Raw genomic sequence first — 21,166 nt, forward strand, 5'->3', positions numbered from 1 at the left:
GGTAGACCCATTTGCAGTCACAGAGTAGAAAATCAGGGCTGCAGCAGCAATCAAACTTGGCTGGCAGTACTTTCATCCCTCAGTTGCAGCCTCTCAAGTTCTAGCTCAAGTTGCAGCTCAGTTGCACACCCCTGTTGATGTAGCAACCACAGGTAGCAACCATGGCAGTACTCAGGTAGCCCTCAGGTGCTGCACAGCACCTTGTACAGTGGCAATGAGTCCTCACACCAGTGAGCTTGTGCCATGAGTGCAGACCTGTGGTCCATTGCGCTTTGTGCACTGGCGACGCTGCAACACGGCGACGATGGCAGCGGCGGCGACGCTGCTGCGATGGGGTACTGTAGCCCTTAGCTGCTGGACAGCACCTTGTGCAGTGGCAATGTCCACTGACTCATGGCACCAGCCTGTGCCATGAGCGCTGTGGTCAGTTGCGCTGTGTGCGCAGGCGAGTGCAGCAGCGACTCTGCAGCGGCGACGCTGCTGCATGGGGTGTGCTGTAGCCTTAGGCGCTGCGCCTGCACAGCACCTTGTGCAGTGGCAATGACTCCTGGCACTAGTGAGCTTGATGTCCTCAAATGTCCCGCACAGAGTATACTGATTGTGCTCACAGGTTGTGCTACATCACCAGGGGTGCAACTGAGAGGCTGCAACTAAGGGATGAAACAGCTTTGCAACTGCTGCCCAAGTTTTGTTATGGGCTGCAACTGCATCCTGCCACCTTGGATACCTTGACACCTTAGACGCTAAACACCTTGACAACACTCGACACACGCTCAACACGCTCGACATGCTCGACACGCTCGACACCCTCGACACCCTCGACACCCCTCGACACTCCTCGACACGGACGAGATGACACGGACAAGCATGGTTTCAGCCTCGACAGGCCTCGACAGGCCTCGACAGGCCTCGACAGGCCTCGACACCTCTGCCCCTCGACAGCAGCTCGACACCCTCGACACCGGGCCTCGACACCTCGACACCAGGGCTCAGTGCGGGACCCGACGCCGACTAGGAGGACTTTGCGCTCCGAGAGTGGCTCCGGTGCTCCTTCGAAATGTGCATGAGCGATCGCGACCGCGAGGTGGTGGGAGAGGCGGCGCGGGAGCGGATCCGCTCGGTGGAGGAGGCGGGGAAGATGATGGAATGGGACTGGGGGAGTGAGCGGCTCGCGGTTGCCGAGTCGTGCCTGCCATATCCCGTGTCGCGGGAGCGAGCCGGCTCGGGTTCGAGTTCTGAGGCTGTCCATGCTCGGTGGGTCTGTCTTGTCCTCCCCGACATGAACATGAACATGAACATGACATGACAGAGTGTCCCTTGTAATGCGAGAGCGTGCGTTGTGTTCTTGTGTGGACCGGACGGTGTACGGGGCGGCGTCGGCGAGCGCCTCCTCCTTCGTCGTCCACCACACGCAGCAGACTCCAAGGCGGCGGTGGCGGGCGACGCCGACAACATCAACAAGCAGGCGCGCAAGGAGCGTACCGACTGGATCAACAAGCAAAAGAACAAGCAAGCGACAAACGGCTTCTTGTCCTCGGCCCCAGTGGGGGGTGCCCGCGCCGCCTAGCTCTGCAGACGGGCCCCTCCACCCTTCCTGTAATCATGTAGTCCCCACATTCGCAATCGTGGGATCGTTTGTCATGTGAGGAGAGGGTGTTGTGTTCGCTATCCGCTTTCTCTCTTCCAGTGTCGGGCGAGGGAGTTTGGTCGTAAAATTCTCTCTCTCGAAGACTGGTTCGCCGAGGTTCGATGGACACTCACACGACCAACGACGCGACGCGCTTCTGCCGCCTGCTGGCCCGCGCGTTGCGCCGTCGCCTGCAGCCTGCAGACGGCTTTGGCCGCCTGCCCGAGGCTCGGCACGGTCCGAGCAGCGAGGAGGCGGCGAGGTGCGTGGTCAGGGCTGCGGGTGCGAGCGGCTGCGGTGGCCTCTTCGACCGGGAGGCGCTACCGTGCAGCGTCGGCGCGGAGGACGGCGCAATCTACCGCATGTGGCGCTGGCTCTCCGTCGCTTGGCCGCTCAACATTCTGCTGTACGTGCTCACGCTTCCGCTCGCGGAGCTGCTCTGGTGCCTCGCCAGCCGGCACTACCTCCGCGTGCGCTCGGCGACGCCGCACGTGGTGCGGCTGGGCCACGCGGATGCGGCCATCGCGCTCCGTTACTACCGGCGGCTGCCAAAGGAGCGTACGCCGGCGCAGCTCGAGGCGCTCCTCCGCCGCTGGTTCCATGGCCAGATGCCGACGCGAGAGCAGGTCACGTCCTTTCTGGGCTGGACCATCTACGACGCGATCGGCGAGGAGCTGGGACCCGCGCGCGCGGCGGCCGTCGCGGCGCTCATCGACGACTTCTCCGCCGCGCTCGGCAGCCGCTTTGCCACGGGAGCGGCCAGCGGCGGAGGCGGCGGAGGCGGCGGCGGCGGCGGCGGCGGAGGCGGCGGCGGAGGCGGCGGAGGCGGCGGAGGCGGCGGCGGAGGCGGCGGCGGAGGCTGGATGCTGTACACTCGGCAGGCGCTGACGCCGTGCCACAAGCCGCTGCTCTTCTACCTCGTGCTGCAGTCCAACATGCGGCTCACCGGAAGGAGCCTCCGCCGCCGCGGCTTCCGCCTGCACCGCAGAGGGAACCTGCGCTACTGGCACAGGCCGGCAGGGAGAGTAAGCCGGCGGGAGTGAGCGGTTGCCACACGCCCCTGACTATTCACGGTGTCTATTCACAGAGTGAGCGGTTGCCACACGCCCCTGACGCGCCCGCGACGTGCCTCCAGGCCAGCGAGGAGCGCGCGGCGGGAGAGCGGGCGCGATCGCGAGGCCGCCCCCGCCGCTGCGCAGAGCTAGGCTGACGCGTCGCGGCGCCCCCTCGCCCCAGGCCGCCTCCGATGCCCGTCGTCTTTTTCCACGGCGTGCTCGGCTTCCTCCCGTACGGGCTCACGATCGACCTGCTCGCGGAGATGCACGCCGGCGCGATCTACCTTCCAATCTTCCCGACGTGGGCCGTCGCGGCGCCGCCCTCGGCGCGCCCTCCCCGAGCCGCTAGAACCGAGCCGCCTTAGCGCTCGCCCCTCGTCGACGCCCTCTGGACCCGTGCTCGCGGTGTGCGCCGTTAGGTGCGGCTCTCGCCGTGCGACAGGCCGCTGCAGCTGCCGGAGCTGGTCGTCTCGCTGCGCGGGATGCTCTGCGGTGCGCGCGCCGCCTTCCTCGCCAACTCGGTCGGGAGCGGCTTGCTCGGCGCCGTGCTCGAGCGCGCGCCCGAGCTGGCCGGCGCCGCCGTCTTTTCGGACCCGATCTGCTTCGAGCTCTCGTCGGGGGATGTGCTGCACAACTTTCTGTACGCCGAGCCGCCCTGCTGCGGCGCGAGCCGGCGGGCGGCGGCGGTGCGGTCGGGCCGCGCGCGCGCCGAGGGTGCGGCGAGAGTGAGTAGGCGGGCGGTGGCCTCGCGACTATGTGCACGCGGTGCAGCGGGCCATGGTCGTGCTCGAGCCGTCCGTCCAGTTCTGCTTCCGGCGCACGTTTTGGTGGACGCACAACTACATCCACCCCGCCGACCTGCCTTGCGACGCGCTGGTCGTGCTCGGCGGCTGCGACACGGTCGCCGACCCGCACGACGTGCGGCAAGCGCTCGAGGCGTACCAGCGCGGCTGCGTCGAGCGCGGCGAGACGCCTCGCGTGCGTCTCGAGTGGCACGAGGGCTGGCTGCACGGAGGGCTGCACAGCGACGAGGCGGCGCAGCGGCGCATCATCCGCGACGTGCTCACGAGGCCGTGGGAGGCGCACGGAGAGGGCGGGCAGCGAGAAGCTTGAGCGTCTGGGCGTGTTGTTGAGATGTTTGTCGCGCTGCCGTCCAAGGGTCATCTCGTGTGTGGCGGGGGTCCCCGGTGTTTCTCTTGAAATTTCCCGAGAGCGAGAAAGCTCTGATTAGAGCTGTCAAACGTTAAGAGCTGAACAGTGTTGCTAGTGTTAACAGTAACAACAGAACAACAGTTGGGCTCCCCAACAACAGTAGCTAACGTTAGGCCGGCTGAACAACAATAAGGAAGGCCTGTGGCAGTGACCCACGACGATCTCTAGTGTCCAGTGCGGGTAATAAGCTGTGGTCCGCTCCCAGTCTGGGCGTGGTCGAGACCGAGGTGCCGAACTGAGAGCCACTCCTGGAGGCTGCCTCCGGCCACCGCTCGACTACCCACGCACATGGCCGGTCCTGTGGCTTACCTGGGCTTGCTCAGAAGCCTCAATTCGCGCACACCTTTGCTCTCTGGCTCCCGCGAGTGCGTTTAGGCCACTCAAAGCAGGCGACGCCGAGCACCCGCAACGCATCTCGCTGGGGCGCCACCTATCGACCCGACTGATTGGCAGCATCAAAGCCGACCCCATGACGGTCCTTCAGCCCCATGAGACAGGCAGTTGCGCCCTGATCTCGGTCCAAGACGGCCAACGCCATGTCCGGCACCTGCTGGCTGCTTCACGGGGATGCCCCCCCCGGACACATGCTGCAGCCCCGAGTGGATGTATTGGTCGTTTGTGGGTCCCACAAGACTACTCTAGTAGGGGCCGGGCGCTGGAGCGTCGGCGGTACACCTGTGCAGATGTTGCACGGGTGAAATGGCTCCTCGTACAGGGTAGGAGGCAGGTGGTGGGTTTGAGTGTCGTGAGTGCTTGCAGCCGCGAGTGCAGCACCGTTTGTGACTCCCATGGATGCAGTTGGGTGGGCCACGGTGCTGGGGGGCGGTCCGGTGCGCCACAACAGCCTCCCCGGCTGACCCCCATCCAGTTCGGCACCTCCATCCTGACCGTGGAACCCCAACCTCAACCGGTCATATCTCGGGCGGACTGGCACCTCAGGAGCTCATCCTGGGCGGTTTGGGGGAGTCTTGGGGGTGTGCTTGAAGGTGGTAAACAGAGTTTTGCACCGCAGCTTAACCGAGGGGCGTGCTGAGCACCGTGAAAACAGCGGACCACAGCTTATACCCGAAAATACCTGGAAAAACCCAGGTATTTTCGGGTTTTACCCGGGTTTTTTGCCGTTTTCTGCTTGCTGGCCGCTGAACAACAGTAACAACAGTAACAAACAGTAACAGCATGGGCTGGGATGAACACTTGAACAACGTTAAGGATTTTAGCCAACAATAGTGCAACTGTTAGGCCCAAAGTTAACGTTTGACAGCTCTACCCTCTGATAGGCCGTTTTACCGCCACACAGTGTCTCGTGATAACGTGAGATATGATAGGACCTCGTTCCACAGGAAAGACGCGAACACAACAGAAAATATACATCGATTTTACCGGAGAGAAAAGGTGGACCGATTCTCGATCACCGAGCGAACCCCGCAAACTATACGCTCCAAGACCAAGTGCTCCAAGTGCCCGACGCGGAAAACGAGGTGGAGGCGGAGATCAGGCGGAGATGGAGGGCGGAGGCGCCGCGGCAGGCGCCGCGCCACCGCACCCTCGGTCGTTCTCCACGCCTCGGGTCTGAGCGGCCCCTTCTTGCTCTCTTCCCACCCCGCTGTCGTGACCGTCTCCACCCCACACCTCCATTTTGCCTTTAGATATGCTTCGATCATTAGTTCGTCCGAGAGCTCCCTTTCCCAGTCCCAGCTCGGCTTCCACTCCAGCGGGTTGTCACTTCGGCATCCCAGCCTCCTCAACGTGTGCGCTAGGCTGCTCTCCACGGCCACCCTCGCTGGTTCCCCTTCCACCGCGCTGAGGGCCCGGTCCACTTGATCGATCTGACATGTCGCGATCGTCCCCGGAAATCTCGCGCGGAATTCTTCTTCTCCCACGCGCCGGCTTGCAGGTACCCGATGCCCCACCCTCTCTCGCCGGAGGTCTTCTTCGACATCACCATCGGCGGGCTGCGAGCCGGTCGAATCCGCATGAAGCTGCATGCCCACACCGTGCCAAAGACGGCGGAGAACTTCCGCTGCCTGTGCACTGGCGAGAAGGGCATCGGCCGGGAGGGCAAGCCGCTGCACTTCAAGGGCTCGACGTTCCACCGCGTAATCCCAGGGTTCATGTGCCAGGGCGGCGACTTTACCAAGGGCAACGGCACCGGCGGCGAGTCCATCTACGGCGCAAAGTTTGACGATGAGAACTTCACGCTGCGACACGAGGCGCCTGGCACCCTCTCGATGGCCAACTCGGGCCCCGGCACCAACGGCTCGCAATTCTTCCTTTGCACCGTCAAGACGGACTGGCTGGACGGCAAGCACGTCGTGTTTGGCGAGGTGATCGACGGGATGGAGGTGGTCAAGACGATCGAGGCGGTCGGCTCGCAGTCGGGCAAGACCTCGAAGCCAATCGTGATCTCCGACTGCGGCCAAATTCGCTGATTCAAGCATGCTTGAGACACTGCCGCCTTCACCACGCACCGCGGCGGAGCCTCGAGCATGTATGCGTAGAAGCCGGGGGAGGGGGAGTCGAGGCGCGAGGGCCCGGCCGGCACCTCACACCTTAAGGAATTCATCGCAGAGCTCGGCCCAGCTCCGGGACCGCGGGGCCTTGGCGCTTCCTGGGGGCCACTTGGCCTTCAAGGCGGGGCTTGCCAGTCCGAGTTTGGAGCATCCCATATCTAGGTAGGTACATGCGCATGAATAGAAAATGACGCAAAACCGGCGTGCAAGCAAAAACACACGAGAGAGTACAGACCACAAACAGAGAGTTCCGAGAGACACCGCGACCCCCGGCCGGCGCGACTGGGAGGGGGGACGGTATATTAATACAATCAGTGAATACAATACAGGAGAGGCCGGTACGCGTGCGCGGGCGCCGGCGCCCCCGCCCCGGGGCCCCGGCACACCCCAAACGACAACCCGACCGCGTACAAATCGGAGCCGCGTACGAGGCATGCGCCCTGACACGTACGTGCTGTACCTCTGTGCACCACATCCTCGCGCGCCTCTTCCAGGCGCAGCGGCACAAGCACGCCGCATTCAGTACATTCCGTTCAACGGGCTCTGCCTCGCTTGGCAACGCGGCCTCCTCTGCCCCTCTCCGCGGGCCGCTTCTCCGCTCGCTCCTCTCGGCGAGGAGGCGGGTCGGCCAAGCGCGCGCCGGCCCTCGCCGGCGCTTGCTGCCGCCAGAAGCCGGCAGCGGCGTCCGCGAGCCACGCTGCGCCCGCCCCTCGCAGCGCTCCGACAGCGTCGGCGGCGGCTGCCGAGAAGCGAGGCTCGAAGGCGCGGGCCCAGAGCAGCTCGAGGGCCGCGTCGGGAAGCGCGGGGGGCGACGGCAGCGAAGCGAGCGCGAGTGCGAGCGCCTGCAGCACCGCCGCGCGGCTCGTCTCGATCTTGACGACCGCGTCATCGGTCAGGCCGCCCGTGCCGCCGCCCGGGCTGCTCTGGCTCTGGGAGAGCTGGCTCTGGGAGAGGGGGTCGTCCTGGCTCGGCAGCGCGTAGCCGAGGAGGGCGCAGAGGTCGGAGGGGAGACCTCGCTCCGGCCACGCCCAAGCTTCCGGCCTCTCCGGCCGTCGAGGCGGCCAGTCGCCCTCCGCCGCTGTGAGGGAAGAGAGCGGTGCCGCCTCATGCAGCGTGCTTCTGCCAGCCGCGCCACCACTCCGCGGGTGGACTCGCCTCACCGGGTGCTCCGCAGCGCCCTCCACGCCGCCGATACCAACGCCCGCCTCCGCCAGACGACGGAGGTCCGCAAACGACCGCGGCGGCGGCGGCGGTGGCGGCGGGCCTGCAACGCACGAGGGAGTGCGCACAAGCTGGTAGACAAACTCCGCCGGGCGCTTGCAGCGGCCTGGGCGCTTCAGGTGCGGCGCGCCGAACTCCACCTCTGCCCCGGCGGGAACGGGAAACGTCGCGCGTGGAGGGATCAGCTCGCCGCAGACCGCTGTTCCGTTGACGCTCTCCTTGAGGGAGGAGCGCCCGCCGTCAGCGAGCAGCACGCTGCCACTGTCGTCGACCCAGATCTCCGCGTGCATGCGGCTGACCAAGCCGGGCGACGCAGAGAGAGTTGGCGCGTTGAGAAACGTGGCTGCGACCGGCTGCGTCTGCGGGGTGAGCGGGTCGGCGGAGCTGCTGCAGCTCCCGTCGCCCCGGCATATGCGGATCACCTTGCCGGTGGTCAGCGGGATGCGAGCCGGACGGTCTGCGCGCTCGGGGCCGCTCACGAGCCGCAGCTCGTAGCCGTGCTCGCCCATGTTCTGCGGGCTCTGAGCAGCGAGGCGCCCTGGCGCCCACTGCGGTCCAGTAGCGCAGTAATCCGCCGCGCGGTCTGGCGTGCGACGAATTTGTTTTTTGTTTGAACCGATCGCCCATCCGGAGCAGGCGAGGTACTTCCAGCCTGCTGTGGGAACAGCTGACGCAGTCTCGCCGAGGCTCGCCCCAGCATCGGCCAGACAAAAACCCCGAGAGGCGTGGGAGTACCTCGCCAGCCAGATCCGAGGTGTTTTTCTGCGCGAACTGCTCACAAGAAGAGACTCTCTGCTCACAGGGTTTTTCGAACGCGCAAAGGAACGGAGTAGTCTCTTTCAACTGTCAAATGTAAACCGCGTCGCGCACTATACACTTAGCACATCACACCATTCAGCATTCTCCTTTAAATCTTGTCCTTTCGCCTGCGGAAACGTTCAGCTCCCCCATTCGTGTCCCCGCCCGCCGGCATACTTTACTGCGGACTCCAAGCGGGAGGCAGCAAAAGCACGCAGACAGAACCCCGAGAACGTCGCCATCGTGTAGCAGGCAGGCCTGGCTAGCCGCGTGTTGGGGAGTATAAATGTAAACCGCGTCGCGCACTATACACTTAGCACATCACACCATTCTCCTTTCGACAAACGGTCGTACACCGCGGGCAGCCCACAGGGCACGGGTGCCACAACCGCAATAGGATGGAAAAGGAAGGGTGGTGTTGAGAAACACCGGGGTTTGGATGAGCCGGACGCTTACGCGCGCTCGCCACGGATGCGGCGGGCCAGCTGGATGTCCTTGGGCATGATGGTGACGCGCTTGGCGTGGATGGCGCACAGGTTGGTGTCCTCAAAGAGGCCAACCAGGTAGGCCTCGGACGCCTCCTGGAGCGCGACGACGGCCGACGACTGAAAGCGCAGGTCGGTCTTGAAGTCCTGCGCAATCTCGCGCACCAGGCGCTGGAAGGGCAGCTTGCGGATCAGCAGCTCTGTCGACTTCTGGTAGCGGCGGATCTCACGGAGCGCGACAGTGCCCGGGCGGTAGCGGTGCGGCTTCTTGACGCCGCCGGTGGCCGGGGCCGACTTGCGCGCCGCCTTGGTGGCGAGCTGCTTGCGGGGCGCCTTGCCGCCGGTCGACTTGCGTGCTGTCTGCTTGGTGCGTGCCATGGTCGTTTGCTGGGTGTTGTTGTTGCTTGTAGTCCTGACTCCTACAAGCAACCTCCCTGGACCGGCGGGCGGAGGGCAAAACCTGCAGCGGCGCGCCCGCATATCTCCAGCGCGGCCACGGTTTCCAACTTACAGCTCCTCGCTGGCTCCGCCCACCCCCTCGACTGCACGTCCACCCCAGACTGCTCCGCCGCCCGCACCTCGCCCTCGGCACCACCTCAGGGCTGAACCCAGAACCGCAAAAGAACCGCAGCCCGAGTCGCATGTGCACTCAGCCCGAACAGTTCTCATTTTGCTGCTGCAATGCGCCGAGTCAAGGTTATTCGGGCCGATCTCCCTGGCTCTCATCGTTCGTTCGTGAGAGGTCTGGTCAGAAATGGGTGACTTGAATGTCATTGTCATATCGATTTATCGAGCAGCCGAGGCCAAAAGTCTGGGCTAGAGGCTGCTCTCTGTACGCGCGCCGTCTCCTCGCACCCGGCGACGATGGAGAGCCTGTGGACATTTACCACACGCAAATCCAGGCGCCGAGCGGCGCGAGCGAGACCGCGGGCTGAGACTGACTGCCAACGTCTCGCTCGACGGCACGCTCTGGCGGTGCGATGTGCGTCGCTGCAAAGCTGCGTGGGCTCGGATTAGATGAGATGGTTGGTGCCACTGGACCTCGCTTCACGCCCAGCTGTGCACTAGGTGCGCGTGCTCGTCGAGTGGTGGAGCGAGTAAAGGCGGCTGATGCGAGGGGAGGGACACCGCGCACCGCGGCGTTTGAGGCGGCACCAGCGTCTCATCGCAGGTGGCACTGCTTCCTTTAGGCGAGACGCGAGGCACATCACCTCGAGGCGATCTCGTGAGGTACCTCACCCTCTTTCCACCGGGCCACACGCCTCGGCGCCGCTCGGATGCAGCAAGTTATGAGCCATTGGGGACACCAGGTCTTTCCCTTTGTGGCCTGTGTACGAGCACGCCTTGGTGGATTGAGGGTGCGGGCTTGCACCGAACTCGCGTGGTGCGCACATACGGCTCTATAAACGCGGAGCTCTGTGTGGACTGTAATCTGTCGTATGCAATGACGTCGTTTGCAATGCCAATGGGGCGGTCTCTATTTCTCTCAATCTGGGAGAGAGACTGCAGACTCTTATTTGGTTTTGCGTTAATCGTTCGACCGCGCCACGCCGCTCTGTGCGGGTGTTGTCACCGTGTTCTCCTGTGCGTCGTGGGTGCCTGTCTCTGCATGTGGCGTGGACTAGGATGATGGGGGCGGTGATCGGATCTATTTTTGATACTACCACTAGATTGATGTCCTCACCTCCGCCCGTCCCGCCGATAACCGCTGCCCTGTCTCCTCCCGCTGCGCTCGGGCGACGCTGCGCGATACGGCGCGTCACGCGGCGCGAAGAGCCGCTGAAGCCTCAGCCGCCCGATGAGCAGCGCGAGGCCCGAGGCGGCCTGAAAGATGTAAATTTGGAGCAGCACGCAGCACGTGAGCAGCACAAAGTCGACCACGAGCGTGTAGGTGTCGACCAGGCTCTCTCGGCGGCCGGCCTCGAAGAGCAGGCAGAGCCGCGCGCCTACGTTCAATGTCATCGATCTGGCATTGTCTGGCGGCGGCGCCGACGCCGACGTGTGTGGTGGCAACGCACCCAGGCTAACGAGGATCCCTCCGCAGTAGGCCCAGAGCGGCCACCGCCACAGCAGCAAGGCGCCGACGACACCGAGCAGCTGGAAGGCGAGGCTGGAGACGAGCGGCGCGAACCACTCCTCACGCGTCAGCTCTTCGTCCCATCGCTCGTGCAGCTCCGAGAGCGACCTTGGGAAGCCACCGTCTGTCTCTTGGAGCAGAAGCGCAAATGTGCCGCAAGCGTCGAGCAGAGCGAAGACCACCACAGACGCCCTCCTCACGGCCAGCCTTTTCTTGTCGACGAGCGCGACGCCCGGCTCCCAGAGAATCGATGGTGAGGCGGCCTCGTCATCGTACATTGCGAACCCCAGGTTGGAAGGGCAAAGCCAGAGAACAGCGGCACAGCGGCTACGAGTAAACAACAGCGGGCGGACTCGTGCAAAAAAAAAAGAAGGGAGGATAAAAGAATTCTGGGATGGCCCCTCAGCGGAGCTGGGAATAGGACCGCCGCAAGCGGCGTGGCGTGGAGCGGTTGAGCATCCCTCCGGGGGCCCCTCTGCGCCGGGGAGGGAGGCGTTGTTGGAGGCTAGGACGCAAGCGTCCGTCGCCCTTTTCAAACTCGGGGCCCACTCCGCCCGCTACGCTCCGACCCGAATTTGGAGGGCCTAAAAGTTTAAGGTGTTGCTGCGCAAAAGGGGTCGGACACAGCTCACAGGGCGCAGCTCCTCTGGGCCGGCGCGGGGGCCCCCGGCCCACACCGTGCGCCGCGCAGCAGTGCGGAAACGGGGCTCCGGCTCTATGAGTCTCTATGAGCACCGACTTCCCGATTAAGCTAGGTTAATCAGAGGGCAGATTTGGAGAGATCTCGAGGATTACATACAGATAGACCCTCCAACCATCAGAAAACTCCGACCTGATCGGTCGTACTGACCGCCGACAGATCACTGCAGACAGCAGACAGGCCGACGTCTGCACGCGGCCGGCCGGGCGAGAGGCTTGACACGATCCGACCCTGCGACCCTGACGCTGCTGCTCTAGCTATCAGCCATGCACTGCTGACTGCTGCCACAATGTGCGACCTGTGCTGGCCCACTTGGCGGCCTTCCCGGTCAGTGGTGAGGCGCAGTTCAGAGCTGTCGATGGCGCGATGCCGCACTGGTCCCACATTGGTGACACGAGACCACCAAGTTTGCCGGTCCAAGAGAGAGGCACCGGCGCTGTCCTGAGAAGGTGCGTGGTCCCTCTTGACTGCCCATGCGCGCGAGGCTGTGTAGGCATAGCCTCGAGAGTGCCAGCAGCCCATCCGAGGTGACGCGCATTGCGCCAGAAGCGTGCACGCAGCTGGAAGGACACCTTCCTACTGGCCGTACGATCAGGTCGTCACTGAATGCTTAATACTAAGGCCGCGAGCTATGCAGGTGATCAATTGTGCATCATGGCACGGTCAGCTGCGCCGACAGGCTGTCGCAAGGCGTGATAGCATGGCCGCAAGTACGCCGAATTCCCATGAAAACAAGTAAAAAATCGCGAATAAAGAAAAAACTCCAAAAAATCGGCGCCTGCGGCGGGCCATGGGACCCCATCTCCCCCCCGCATGGACACCCTCTGGGCCCCCCGCGCCGGCCCAGAGCGCAGCTCATGCCAAGAGCTAGAAGGGGAGCTAGAGAGAACGACTACCCTGTCCCGTTATTGCGTACACCAACACCACAAAAGCTCTCTCTCTCCTGTCCTCACTCAGGGGGGTCACAACTACCGAGTCCCTCGACTACACGACAGGGTCCCAGGGATTCCCCTCTCGTAATAGGACAAAGTTGCACCCGGCGGCACGGGGGCAGGCGCGGGCCTCCTACTGGCTACTGGTTGCGCTCTCCTAGTTCTCCTGCTCCCCTGACAAGGGACAGCGACAGGCTCGCAGCGCGGTGCTCGGTGGACTCCCCTACTCCACTGGCGGTCTCATCTTATATCTGGCGACCTGCCTCCAGTTTCTCACTGGCATCTCACTACCACAGGTCTAAAAGAAAGAAAACAGAGCACCCAAGGGAGGGATGGGTTGTCTGTTTTCTTACCACAGGTCTCCCTTGGGTTGTCCGTTTTCTGTCTGTCTTTCTTTACGGGACTGGCGCGCACTGGCACTCTAACACAGGTACACCACGGGAGCCGCCGAAGCGCTCCTGCGAGGAAGAAATTAATATCGACCCGGAAGTGTAAAATGAAAAAAAGAAGACCAATCCGGCTGGGTGGCGTCCCAACGCGCGCCGTTTTTCGCTAGTTCGTTTCGCTCGACCCGAACAATGCTCGCCGCCGCCAAACGCGTCGAGCACGAGAGCCGGCTGCACGACGAGCGGCGTCGTGCGGAGCGAGGCAAGAGCCTGATCGTCCTCGTCCTGCACCACCTCGCGCAGTCTGGCTACGTGGGCTCGATCGAGGCGCTCCAGTCAGAGTCTGGCGTCACGCTCTCCCAGTACGAGGCTGCCGACAACGTCGACCTGGTCTCCATCCTGCAGGAGTGGGAGGATTACTACGAGTTTCGATTCTCGCGTCGCGCCAAGCTGGTCAAGAAGCTCTCCGCGTACTCCAACCGCGTCGACCCACATGGGCCTCGGGTTTGCCCGCCCGCCCATCCATCCGCGGCTGCGCCTTTCCGCAATCTGCCGCCCCACACTCCCTCGCTGCTTGACTGCAGGCCTCGCGGCGCGGTGTCGATGCGGCAGCTGCGGCTAGCAAGCCAAAGCAGGCGCGCCCGGCCACCAAGCGAGAAACGCTCTCGTCGGTCGATGACCGCGACGACGGCACTGTGGGTGGGGCGGGAGCTGCCGGCCGGCGTGCGCGGCCGACGCGGGGCGAAGGAGGTCCGAGCGCCTCCGCTGCCGAGCGAGCCCTCACTGCTGTAAGCGGAGGCGGGCTCAGCGGCCGAGCGCAGCAGCCGAAGGGACTGGCAGCGAGCGCCGCCGTCGCGGAGGACCCGGCGGCGGCGGTCGAGCCGGCGGGGCTCGCCCTCACGGGCACGAATGTTGCGGCGCGCAGAGGCGACGGGGGTTGCGATGCGGAGGAGGCCCCAGGGCCGTGGGAGCACCGGCTGAAAAAGGCCGGGCTGCCGCCCGGGATGGCCGCCTCGCCCGAGCTGCGCGAGCTGGCGGCGGTGATCCAGCGGGACATGGTGCAGAGCAACCCAAATGTGAGATGGGATCGGATCGTGGAGCTCGAGGGCGTCAAGCGAGTGCTGAAGGAGTCCCTCGTGATGCCCCTCCGCTGGCCTCATCTGTTCACAGGGCTACTGGCCCCGTGGAAGGGCGTGCTCCTCTACGGCCCGCCGGGGACGGGCAAGACGCTCTTGGCAAAGGCGGTCGCCACCGAGTGCAGCACCGTCTTCTTCAACATTTCGGCGTCCTCCATCGTCTCCAAGTGGCGGGGAGACTCGGAGAAGCTCGTGCGTGTCCTTTTCGACCTGGTCCGCGCGCCCAGCGCGGCGTGGCGCCACCAAACTCCTTTGTCACCCACCCGCCGGCCCCGGCAGGCGCGCCACCACGCACCGTCGACCATCTTCATCGACGAGATCGACTCCATTATGTCGGCGCGAGGCGACTCGGGCGAGCACGAGGGCTCGCGCCGCATGAAGACGGAGCTTCTGGTGCAGATGGACGGCCTGATGGCGAACGAGGCCCAGGTCTTTGTCCTCGCCGCGACCAACCTGCCGTGGGAGCTCGACGCGGCGCTCCTGCGCCGGCTCGAGAAGCGGGTCCTCGTGCCGCTGCCGTCTTCCTCGGCGAGGGCGGAGATGCTCCGGAACACGCTGCCGCCCGCGAGGATCCAGCGCAGCGTGGACATCGACGGCCTTGCGGATCAGGCAGACGGCTACTCCGGCTCGGACCTCGTGCTCGTCTGCAAGGAGGCTGCGATGAGGCCGCTCCGCAAGCTCCTCCTGACGCTGGATGCCGCTGACGCGGCCATGGGGAGTGGCAAAGTGGCGGATCTGCCTCAGCCAGAGCGTGTGACAGAGGAGGACCTCCGCGCCGCGTTTGCGTGCACCCGCCCCACCGTGTCGCAGTACGGGTCTCGGTACGCAGAGTGGGAGGCCGAGTTTGGGTCGTCGTGATGGTGTCTCACGAAGTTATTGATCTCGACAGCATAAGCTACACACTCGACAGATGGAACACTGGCCACTGGACTGTGCACGCTGGGACCGTGACCACTGACTAGCTCGGCAGCAGCGCGATCCTGAGCAGCCGCCAAGCTCTCACCAGCTTCCAAGCTGCGTTGCCCGTTTGCTGGGACTCTCCGGCGATGCCCGCGCGGCCGTCAGTCGGACACAGCACGAGCGACCACCAGCAAGCCTGCTGCTCTCTCTCGCACGCCGAGCCAGCTGCTCTCTCGCGCCCCACCACCCTCCGCTTCTGCCGCTGCGGGTGAGCCTCTGTCGAGGGCGCGCTCGGGCACGACCGCCGGTGTGTGTCGCGGAGGACTCGCATCGACGCGTCCAGCACAACTGCGCCCGGCTGCATGTGCATTGCGGACGGAGGTCCTTCAGTCGGTCGGTGTGTGGTGAAAGGAGCGAGCGGGGATGAAGTTGCCCTGCCCCGCCCCCCCCCAATGGGGCACAAATACTCGAGTAACAGAGTAATCTGGTTGGTGTTAGCAGTGATCTAAACTGGTCTAGACTGGCTCGCTGCCCACCCTCCTGATAGGGCACGTCACGCGTGAGGCTAGAGCAGGCTGCTGCTCCTCCTCTCGCAAACTCGTCACACACAGTCAGCCGCGAGCTCGGACGAGAGTGTGTGTGGGGTCGGTGTCGGGTGAGGTAGGTGTCTATAGACGCTCCCCTCACAGGCCACACACACACACACACAGAAGAAGAGACACATTTCTTGTTGGCTTCTAAAAATTTCAAACAAACACACACACACACACACACACACACACACACACACACACACACACACACAACAAGGCGCGCGGGCAGCCCGGCCAACCCTTCTCCCACAAGACCGGCCACGGCTACGTCAAGGCGCATCGCGGTTTCTACCACGACGCGATCTTTGTCAAGCGCAACAACTTCACAACCTGCTGCTCCACGAGACGTTCGGCGGCGGCTTCTCGCCCACCGCCGTTCTCAAGCTGCGCCGCCTCGCGCGCAAAGTCGCGCGCGCGCAGCGTTGACCGCACGGCCTACTCGCCCAAGTACTCGCTCTCTTTTATGTCCCACCATGTAGAGCGCATCTCTCTCTCTGTTGTGCGAGGCGTGAACCGCGCCATTCGCTCTCACCTGGCAACCCTGTCTGCACGTCTCGCGCGCGCGTGAAGGGCCAGGCCCCAAATGACGTGTGAGTGTTAGAGTTGTTTGGTATTGCTAAAAATCTCTCTCTCTCTCTCTCTCACACACAGTCTTCAAAAATCTCTCTCTCTCACACACACACGATCACCACCACACACACGCCAGCAACACTCTCCCAGCACGATAAAGAAAGAAAAAAATCACCCGGGCGCACAGCACAACACATGCACATGCACATGCACATGTGTACATGCATACACACAAATATACACGCGGAATCGACCCTATCCAGCGAGCACAAGAAGAAAAAATGAGCCGGACTTGTGGGCCGCGTGCAAGCCCCACCCGGCTGGCGGGTGGACCTGGGGGCGTGCCGCCCTGCTTGCTCTAGGTGAAACGTCTAAAGGACGAAGATGCACGGAGGTGCGACCAACTCAGCACGACGGGCGGAGAAGCGGGCACTAGACCAGGAAGGACTGGGAGAGTGTGAACGGAGGGACACGTGTGGTTCAGACGTCCCCCCCCTCGACGTAGTCGAGTCACTCACATGGATAGAGAGGAAAATGTCCCTCTCGATGGGGCATGGAACATGCACTGGAGAGTCTGTGGCTCTCGCGGGGGGTCGCGGCACTGCTCGCGACTCGCGGCGTGGTGCTCACGCTCACGTCTCGGTGAAGGAGATTCACTTCCCATCTGACTGGGATCACACTCCGCTGTGTTGTCTGCCGCATCTGAAGACCGCGCAGACAATGGGGGAGTGTTGGGAGTGTGAACGCCCTCCTCATGAATAGATAGAGAGAGAGAGAGGGAGAGACGTCTCTATCCTAGCGAGATGTCTGTGTGAACAGGGACATGTGCGGGACGTGTCAGGCCGGCTTACTTATTGCTCTGTTTGTCGGACGTCCGCTCAACCGCGGCTTGGCTGATGTAGTCTTGCTTGTACCCTTCCTGTACGCCTCGGTACAGACCCTCGCTCCGTGTACAGCTCACAGCTCATTACAAGACTGCTTCTCACTGACCGACTTGTGGACAGCTACGACCTGCGCAAAGTCGTCGGCGGTGGGTGACTGACTGTGTCGGCGACGAACTCGAGCAAGTCGGAAAAGTCACGCGGCTTGAGCTGCTTCAGCTCGTGGCGCGCGCAGCGCACCGCATCGGGGATGGTGCAGCAAACGGTGGGCGCAATGTTGTCCATGTAGACAGCGCCATTTGTGATGAAGAAGAAGCCGATGCCGTCGGTGTCTTGCAGTCGGCTCCATTCAAGGAGAGTGGCTAGGTTCGCCGCGAGCCCGTCGAGGGCGGTGGCCGGAACGAACTTCCACTCCGTCAGCATTGCATCAGCACTCTGTTTAGCGCCTTGCAGGAGATCCCGAGTTTCGGAATGCTCCAAGTTTTTGGTGGGCGTGTCAGGCATGGGCCATGGCCTGAGCAGGGATAGCGTGTGGGGCTTCACAAAAGGGCTGACGCGACCAGTCGAGTCGCTGCCACGTGCAAGCCCCACCCGGCTGGCGGGTGGACCTGGGGGCGTGCCGCCCTGCTTGCTCTGTGCTTGCTCTAGGTGAAACGTCTAAAGGACGAAGATGCACGGAGGTGCGACCAACTCAGCACGACGGGCGGAGAAGCGGGCACTAGACCAGGACGGACTGGGAGAGTGTGAATGGAGGGACACGTGTGGTTCAGACGGGCCGGACCACCCACAGTCCTTTATCTGTCTGCGTTGTTGAGCCAGGACTCAACATACTCGTTCTGTCGCCGTCCCAAACTGTCACTCCCCTCTCTCCCGGCCGGGGTGGGGCGCGCGCGGGGGGGGGAGACGGGTGTGCGGGATGTCTGTGGGTCCGAGAGCGATATGCCATGTGCGCCTTTCGTTTGTTTTCCTTGAAGGCTGGAAGAAAAAATACACGTGACACACGATGCGCTTCGCAGAGCCTGTCTTTGTCCCGTATCACGCGCCGCTCCAGCGCGGCACGCTGGTCGACCGGCGGGACCGCTTCATCGCCGAGGTTGCGCTCGACGGCCAGCCGGCCAGCGTGCTCGCGCACTGCATCAATCCCGGCCGGATGGAGGCGTTCGTGCGGCCCGGCGCACGGGTGTGGGTCCTCCCTGTGGAGAAGGCCGACCGAAAGCTGCGCTACTCGTGGGAGGCGATCGAGGTGCTGGGCGTCCGCGGCGCCAACATCATCGCCTCGACAAACACCGTCCGGCCCAACCTGCTCGTGCGTGCGCTCCTCGAGGCGCGATGCCTCCGCGACCTCTCCTTTTGCGAGCTGCGTGCCGAACGCAACTTTGTCGCCGGCAGCCACTCGGGGCGCGTCGACTTCCTTCTCGACGAGCAGAGCGCCTCGCCCCACTACGTGGAGGTCAAGAACTGCCACATGGTGTACGAGGACGGCTGGGGCTACTTTCCTGACTCCGTCTCCGCACGAGCGACGCGGCACGTGGACGCGCTCGCTGCGCTGGTGGCTGGAGGGGCGCGTGCCTCCGTCATCCTCGTCGTGCAGCGCTCCGATGTCGAGCACGGCGTGCGTCCGAGCGCATTCCATGACCCCGCCTTCGCCGCCGCGGCGGTCAAGGCTGCGCAGGCCGGCGTGCAGTTTCGCGCCGTCCGAGCTAGCGTCGACCTGCAGGGCACCTACCTGACGCACGAGCTGCCGGTCGACCTCTCGGGCCACGCCTCACCCACCGTGCTCACCGACGTGGGGAGGCAGTGGGAGGCGAACCGCGAGAGCACGGGGTGGACTCGCTCGGCGTCCGGCAGCCGCGTCGCCAACGGTCCCTTCCCTCACCATCTGGCGGCGGCGAGGCAGGCGGCCAAGCGGGCCAAGCAGGAGGCACAGGGAGCGGGCAGAGGGAAGAAAAAGCGAAGCGACGGCGGCAGTAGCCGCGGCGGCGGCAGCGGCGGCGGCGTGGGTGGCGGCGCTGGCTGCCGCGGCGGCGGCGGTGGCAACGCCAGTGGTGGCGACTCCAGCAGCGCTGGCAGAAGGGCCCGTAGCGCCCGCATCGCTGGTGGCAGCGCCGGTGCCGGCGGCGGTGCGGCCTCTCCGAGGACCGTGGAGTTGGAGGCGGCCGTCGGCGGAAAGCCGGCAGACCCCGCAGTCGGCCCAACCCCAGAGCCAGACGCAGACCGGCACGCGGCAGTCCCCATGGCGGCACGAGTCCGCGCAGACAGGCGCAGCCAGGGTGGCGCCGCGGGTGGCAAGAAGTCGCCCTTTTTCGATCAGTGAGTCGTCGGCCGTCCTCGCAGTTTTCTTTCGAACGGTTTTTTACAAAGGCCTGCCACGACATGATCCACTCTACTCTGTAAGGTCTCGGTCTCTCTCGCTCGCGAACGCTCTCCAACACACACACGAGACCCGGGCGAGATAAATAGGCCCGCCGGCGGCACACAGGGGTGCGTTCGGCAGGACACGCCGCGGATCGCGCGTCACACATGGGTCGCAAGTCCGCACGAAGGGTCCATGCTCCCCCCCAACGCGCCCAGATGCGGGCGGTGGGCGGGTGGCTACAGCGGCTCTAGTGCCTCCCTCAGCTGATCACGCAGCAACTGCCCGGTTTCACCTGCTGCACCGCGCAATCATCCTCCGCGGGCTGCAGCGTTATGTCCGCTGCCGCGTCCTGCGCCGCTCTCCCGCCCGACTTTGGCGTCGCCGCCTTGGCCTCGGCCTTGGGAGGCTCGGCCTTGGCGTCAGCAGCGGCGGCGGCGTCGTCGAGGTTGGCTCTGCAGCGGCCGACCGCCTCGGCGAGGAAGGGGTGGCTCATCACCCCCTCCAGCGACAGCCTCACCTCCGGGTCCACCACCAGCATCTTCCGGATCAGGTCCTTCGCATCCTCCGACACGGACTTCCACTCGTTTTCGTAAAACTCGTACTTGGCCTCCGCCACCTGCGCGAGCAGCGCCTCCTCCTCGTCGGCGGAGAAGGGGCTGCAGCCGGAGAGGATCACGTAGAGCAGCACACCCATCGACCACACATCCGACCCCTTCCCGTACTCCTTCCCCCGATCCTCGTCGTCGTACCAGGTGAGCACCTCGGGAGCGACATAGTCTGGAGTCCCGCACAGGCCCGTCAGCGGCTTCTCCGGCGACCAGACGCCGGCGTAGCCAAAGTCGATCACCTTGACCGACGTCCCCCCCTCCTCCGTGTACAGGATGTTCTCCGGCTTGATGTCGCGGTGCACGATCTGCGCGCTGTGCAGGTGCTCCATCGCGCAGCAGACTTGCGCAAACAGGTCGGCTGCCGTCGCCTCTACGAAGGGGCCGAGGTCGACGATGCGGTTGAAGAGCTCGCCGCCGGAGAGGAGCTCCATCACGATGTACGTGTCGCTGTCCGTGGTCACCACTTCCTTGAGCGCCACGATGTGCGGGTGCTGCAGCTGGCGCAGGATGGCAACCTCCGTCTCGAGCGCCTCGAGGTTCTCCTCGTCGCTGAGCGACGAGTTTTCAACAACCTTGACGGCGTAGGTGCCGCCGTCGCTCTTCTGCGTCGCGCTCTTCACCACGGAGAAGCGGCCGCTGCGGCGCGGGGGCGGGGCAGGGCGTCAGCCTCGCTCGTCTGAGCCTCTGCGCGCCCACCGCGCAGCGGGGCCCCGGCGAGTGCCCGAGGGGCGGCAGCGCGCACCGGCCGAGCTCTGCGCCGAGCGTGTAGCGTTTCGTGATGGTCTCCAGCGAGATCTACGGTGGGGAGGATGCGCGGAGTCAGCCACAGCCACTCTCTGAAAAGTTGGGCGGCGGCAGGCGAGAAAGTTTGCAGTGCGCAGCGCGCTGGAGCCAGGCAGCTGGGCGAGCGCTCACATCCGACATTTTGAGGATGCGCGCTTTGTGCTCTGGCTCGAGCCCGCCGTACGAAGAGAGATCGACCGCCATGAACGGGTGAGTGAGAGAGGCGTCTGCAAACACTGCGAGCAAGGTGGATCCCTACAGCCTTGCGTCAAGAAAAGAATTCTATGCGAAGAGGAGGGGGGGTATTGGCACACAGGCTGGAAAGAAAAGAATTCC

At 64.2% G+C, this 21,166-nt stretch overlaps 7 protein-coding genes across 7 annotated transcripts; 4 read left to right on the forward strand and 3 right to left on the reverse strand.

Annotated features, from left to right (window-relative positions):
• Positions 1-1,749: 1,749 nt before the first annotated feature.
• Positions 1,750-3,795, forward strand: EMIHUDRAFT_237259 (hypothetical protein; the record flags this gene model as incomplete). The annotated part of the gene is made up of 5 exons (XM_005778357.1): positions 1,750-2,253; positions 2,509-2,666; positions 2,864-2,983; positions 3,125-3,305; positions 3,454-3,795. The coding sequence occupies 5 exons, from the start codon at positions 1,750-1,752 to the stop codon at positions 3,793-3,795; spliced, it is 1,305 nt and encodes a 434-aa protein (XP_005778414.1).
• Positions 3,796-5,795: 2,000 nt separating this feature from the next.
• On the forward strand, positions 5,796-6,323 carry CYP7 (peptidyl-prolyl isomerase; the record flags this gene model as incomplete). The annotated part of the gene is made up of 1 exon (XM_005778358.1): positions 5,796-6,323. One exon carries the CDS (start codon positions 5,796-5,798, stop codon positions 6,321-6,323), a length of 528 nt encoding a protein of 175 aa, XP_005778415.1.
• A 2,552-nt stretch (positions 6,324-8,875) lies between these two features.
• Positions 8,876-9,286, reverse strand: EMIHUDRAFT_73737 (hypothetical protein; the record flags this gene model as incomplete). Its single annotated transcript, XM_005778359.1, has 1 exon — positions 8,876-9,286. The coding sequence occupies one exon, from the start codon at positions 9,284-9,286 to the stop codon at positions 8,876-8,878; it is 411 nt and encodes a 136-aa protein (XP_005778416.1).
• A 4,721-nt stretch (positions 9,287-14,007) lies between these two features.
• Positions 14,008-14,997, forward strand: EMIHUDRAFT_315231 (hypothetical protein; the record flags this gene model as incomplete). The annotated part of the gene is made up of 2 exons (XM_005778360.1): positions 14,008-14,352; positions 14,419-14,997. The coding sequence occupies 2 exons, from the start codon at positions 14,008-14,010 to the stop codon at positions 14,995-14,997; spliced, it is 924 nt and encodes a 307-aa protein (XP_005778417.1).
• Positions 14,998-17,159: 2,162 nt separating this feature from the next.
• On the reverse strand, positions 17,160-17,506 carry EMIHUDRAFT_115305 (hypothetical protein; the record flags this gene model as incomplete). The annotated part of the gene is made up of 2 exons (XM_005778361.1): positions 17,160-17,213; positions 17,246-17,506. The coding sequence occupies 2 exons, from the start codon at positions 17,504-17,506 to the stop codon at positions 17,160-17,162; spliced, it is 315 nt and encodes a 104-aa protein (XP_005778418.1).
• A 580-nt stretch (positions 17,507-18,086) lies between these two features.
• EMIHUDRAFT_237267 (hypothetical protein) lies at positions 18,087-19,397 on the forward strand (the record flags this gene model as incomplete). The annotated part of the gene is made up of 2 exons (XM_005778362.1): positions 18,087-18,907; positions 19,220-19,397. The coding sequence occupies 2 exons, from the start codon at positions 18,087-18,089 to the stop codon at positions 19,395-19,397; spliced, it is 999 nt and encodes a 332-aa protein (XP_005778419.1).
• A 20-nt stretch (positions 19,398-19,417) lies between these two features.
• Positions 19,418-21,083, reverse strand: EMIHUDRAFT_443525 (hypothetical protein). Its single transcript, XM_005778363.1, has 3 exons — positions 20,963-21,083; positions 20,790-20,842; positions 19,418-20,683 (listed from the first exon to the last, which is right to left on the reverse strand). The coding sequence occupies exons 1-3, from the start codon at positions 21,032-21,034 to the stop codon at positions 19,699-19,701; spliced, it is 1,110 nt and encodes a 369-aa protein (XP_005778420.1). The 5' UTR covers positions 21,035-21,083; the 3' UTR covers positions 19,418-19,698.
• Positions 21,084-21,166: the final 83 nt, after the last annotated feature.

This window comes from Emiliania huxleyi (assembly GCF_000372725.1).
Source record: "Emiliania huxleyi CCMP1516 unplaced genomic scaffold EMIHUscaffold_247, whole genome shotgun sequence".
NCBI lineage: Eukaryota > Haptophyta > Isochrysidales > Noelaerhabdaceae > Emiliania > Emiliania huxleyi.